General features: G+C 45.4%; 1 protein-coding gene across 1 annotated transcript in view; it reads left to right on the plus strand.

Moving 5' to 3' along the window:
• The window catches only part of LOC101987478 (C-C motif chemokine 6-like), a 5,936-nt gene extending 3,743 nt beyond the window's left edge, over positions 1-2,193 (plus strand). Inside the window, exons 2-4 of the mRNA XM_005349352.2 lie at positions 910-963; positions 1,269-1,377; positions 1,694-2,193. Of these exons, the coding sequence (XP_005349409.1) occupies positions 910-963; positions 1,269-1,377; positions 1,694-1,808 (278 nt within the window). The 3' untranslated portion in view covers positions 1,809-2,193. The remainder of the gene's footprint in view (positions 1-909; positions 964-1,268; positions 1,378-1,693) is intronic.
• The last annotated feature ends 616 nt before the right edge of the window (positions 2,194-2,809 follow it).

Consider the following 2,809-nt stretch of genomic DNA (forward strand, 5'->3'; position numbering starts at 1 on the left):
CCCTACACACACACACACACCCTACACACACACATACACCCCCTACACACACACACATACATACACCCCCTACACACACACACCCTACACACACACACTCCTCACACTCACTCCTCCATACCCCCACCCCCATGAACATACACATATACTTGTGCACCCGACACACACATACACACACACACACACACCTGCCTGTTTCCTATGCTAGTTCTGATCTAAGAAACATACTGTAATCAAACCGAGTAACAGTGTTCCTATAACATGTGTGTCTTTATACGAATGTAATAAACAGTAAAAAGGAAAAAAAAAACCTTCACTACACTATAAAGGACATCTTACCACCAAATGGGTTGCTAGAAAACTTGTTTCCTTTTTAGTATTTCAGAATCTACAGAAAGTTTTTATTTCTCAAATATTTCTTTAATTAATTTATGTATACAATATTCTATCTGTGTGTATGTGTGCAGGCCAGAAGAGGGCACCAGACCTCATTACAGATGGTTGTGAGCCACCATATGGTTGCTGGGAATTGAACTCAGAACCTTTGGAAGAGCAGGCAATTCTCTTAACCACTGAGCCATCTCTCCAGCCCTTCTCAAATATTTTTGAAGGATCACAGGGTGGGGAAAATCTCATAGCAAAAAGACACACTAGCCTAGGGCAAACCCTTCAACCCAGATAGGTTAGCAGAGATCCAGCAACAGAGTCTGCCTGCCTTCGGATGGGAGAAGGGGAGTACGGCACGGTGGCGCACATAGTACTGTTAGCACCCCAAAGGCCAAGGCCGTATAATTGAGACTTCAAATCCCACCAAAAACTGGGATTGGAATCTATGGAGAATGGAGGGGCCAATATAAGCTGCCAACCATGACATTCTTTCCCCACCCTGTCTGTTTCTTCTAAAAACAGCAATAAGAGAAAAGAGGGACATTCATCATATTGAACCTCATGCAGTTTATCAAGGTAAGTGACCAGACGCGGCCTATTTTAAAGAATTGGGTGGATACTGTACTGCAGCTTCACTCTCCCTACTGATAGAACAGGATGGGAGGGCCCTGAGGATGGCGAGCATCTCTGGGAAGAGTAGCATGGCCATGGGGACTCACTCACTTCTCTACATATGCCTGAGTGTCCTGAGTCCAGCTGTTAGAGCAGAAGCATGCCCCGAGTTCTGGGCCTTCTCACCAGCTGTGGGGTTCCCCCACCCACCCCGTAGGACTCTTGAGATCAATGGCTTGGCGCTTGAGTGGACCTTTGTCCTCCTACAGGTATTCCAGACTCTCCAGACTGTTGCTTCTTCTACATCTCACAGATCCCATGCTCAAGATTTGTGTATTATTTTCCAACCAGTGGTGGGTGCATCAACCCAGGCATCATGTAAGTGTCAGACTCACCTCCTGGAGGGGAGTCTCTGGGTTCTTAGATGACCTAGTGAGTAGGCTTGCAGAAAAGGGCCATCCTTGGATCTCACCAGGTAAGGGGGAGGAGATCAGGATCTATAGAAGGAGACCGCAGGCAGAAGTCTACCTAGAGAATCTCAGGCCTAAAGACAGTCCCAGAGGGAGGCGGTGCTGAGCCTTCTCCTGGAAGGAACAGACTGTCGAGTAGAAAAATGGAGGGTCCAGAGAAGAGGGTTCCCCTTCCCTATTTACTAGAGACCACTTTTGTAATCTTTCTTCCCCTTTTTCTCCAGCTTTATCTCCAAGAGGAGGAAGCGGTTCTGTGCCAACCCCTTTGATCAGCGAGTTCAGGAGTGCATAAGACGGCTGAAGCAAATCCCGGGACCTGGGAGCACAGCCATAGCTTGAGAAGGAGGGCTTATACTGCCAGTCACTTCTTTCTGTCATCCCCAGTGACCATCTAGGAGGCTCTAAGCATTTATTTTTATAGATGCTTAAAACGTTCATTCTGCTCTTCTGGTTGAAAGCAGCTCGTGTAGTATTTATATGGACTTTTTTTGCATAGTTCCTCAGTAGATCATAAACAGATAAACGATTAGAGTGGCCTCTGGGGGCTTCGGAATGTGTCTGGCTCCAATACTAACTAAAGCCAGGTCCATCAAGCCAATATGAAAAGAGTTTTGCCCTAGCCCATATACATATTCAACTTTGTGAGGGCCCAGCTGTTTTTCTACCACCCTAGAGCAGTAAGCATCACCCTCACCCCCAAAAATAAAGTTAATCCATGTAGCCACAGGTCTGTCTGTCTGTCTGTCTGTCTGTCTGTCTGTCTTTCTGCAGATTCACAGAACTGTGGGGCCAGTCTGAAATTGGGCTGTTTAGGGGAGAAAATATCACACTCACTCACCTTGAATTTCCAAGGGAAATCATGTAACTTTGGGTATTTTCTTCAAAACCAAAACATGTTGTTATAATTTCTGAGAACACAGCTTATTCCAATGTAGACTTCATATCAAAGATATATTTCACCCACTATTGAGGGAGCCATTAAATTGGCTAAAATGTCTTTGGGCTTTATCCCTGTTTGGTGGGGTTAAGGAATGTTAGGAGTCTCTGAGAAGCTGAGGTACAAAGGCAACATCAGGCATTAACCCAGGCCTTCCCTTTAACTGCTCTTCTGTATTGCTATAATATATTAGATTATGCTATGATGAAATACGCATTTGCGAGCAAAGTGGACGACTACAGGCTGCCTCTATTTAAGCAAGTCAAGTGGAGAATCAGAGTAAGAAAAAAAATACTCTTTAACCCAGAGAGAAAGCTAAGAGGCGCTTCAGAACCATGGAAGGGAATGAAAGAATGGGGGGCAGGAAATACCCCCCACGTGCAGAGAAGTAACTGATGAATGC

Source organism: Microtus ochrogaster, chromosome 7 (assembly GCF_000317375.1).
Source record: "Microtus ochrogaster isolate Prairie Vole_2 chromosome 7, MicOch1.0, whole genome shotgun sequence".
Classification (NCBI taxonomy): domain Eukaryota; kingdom Metazoa; phylum Chordata; class Mammalia; order Rodentia; family Cricetidae; genus Microtus; species Microtus ochrogaster.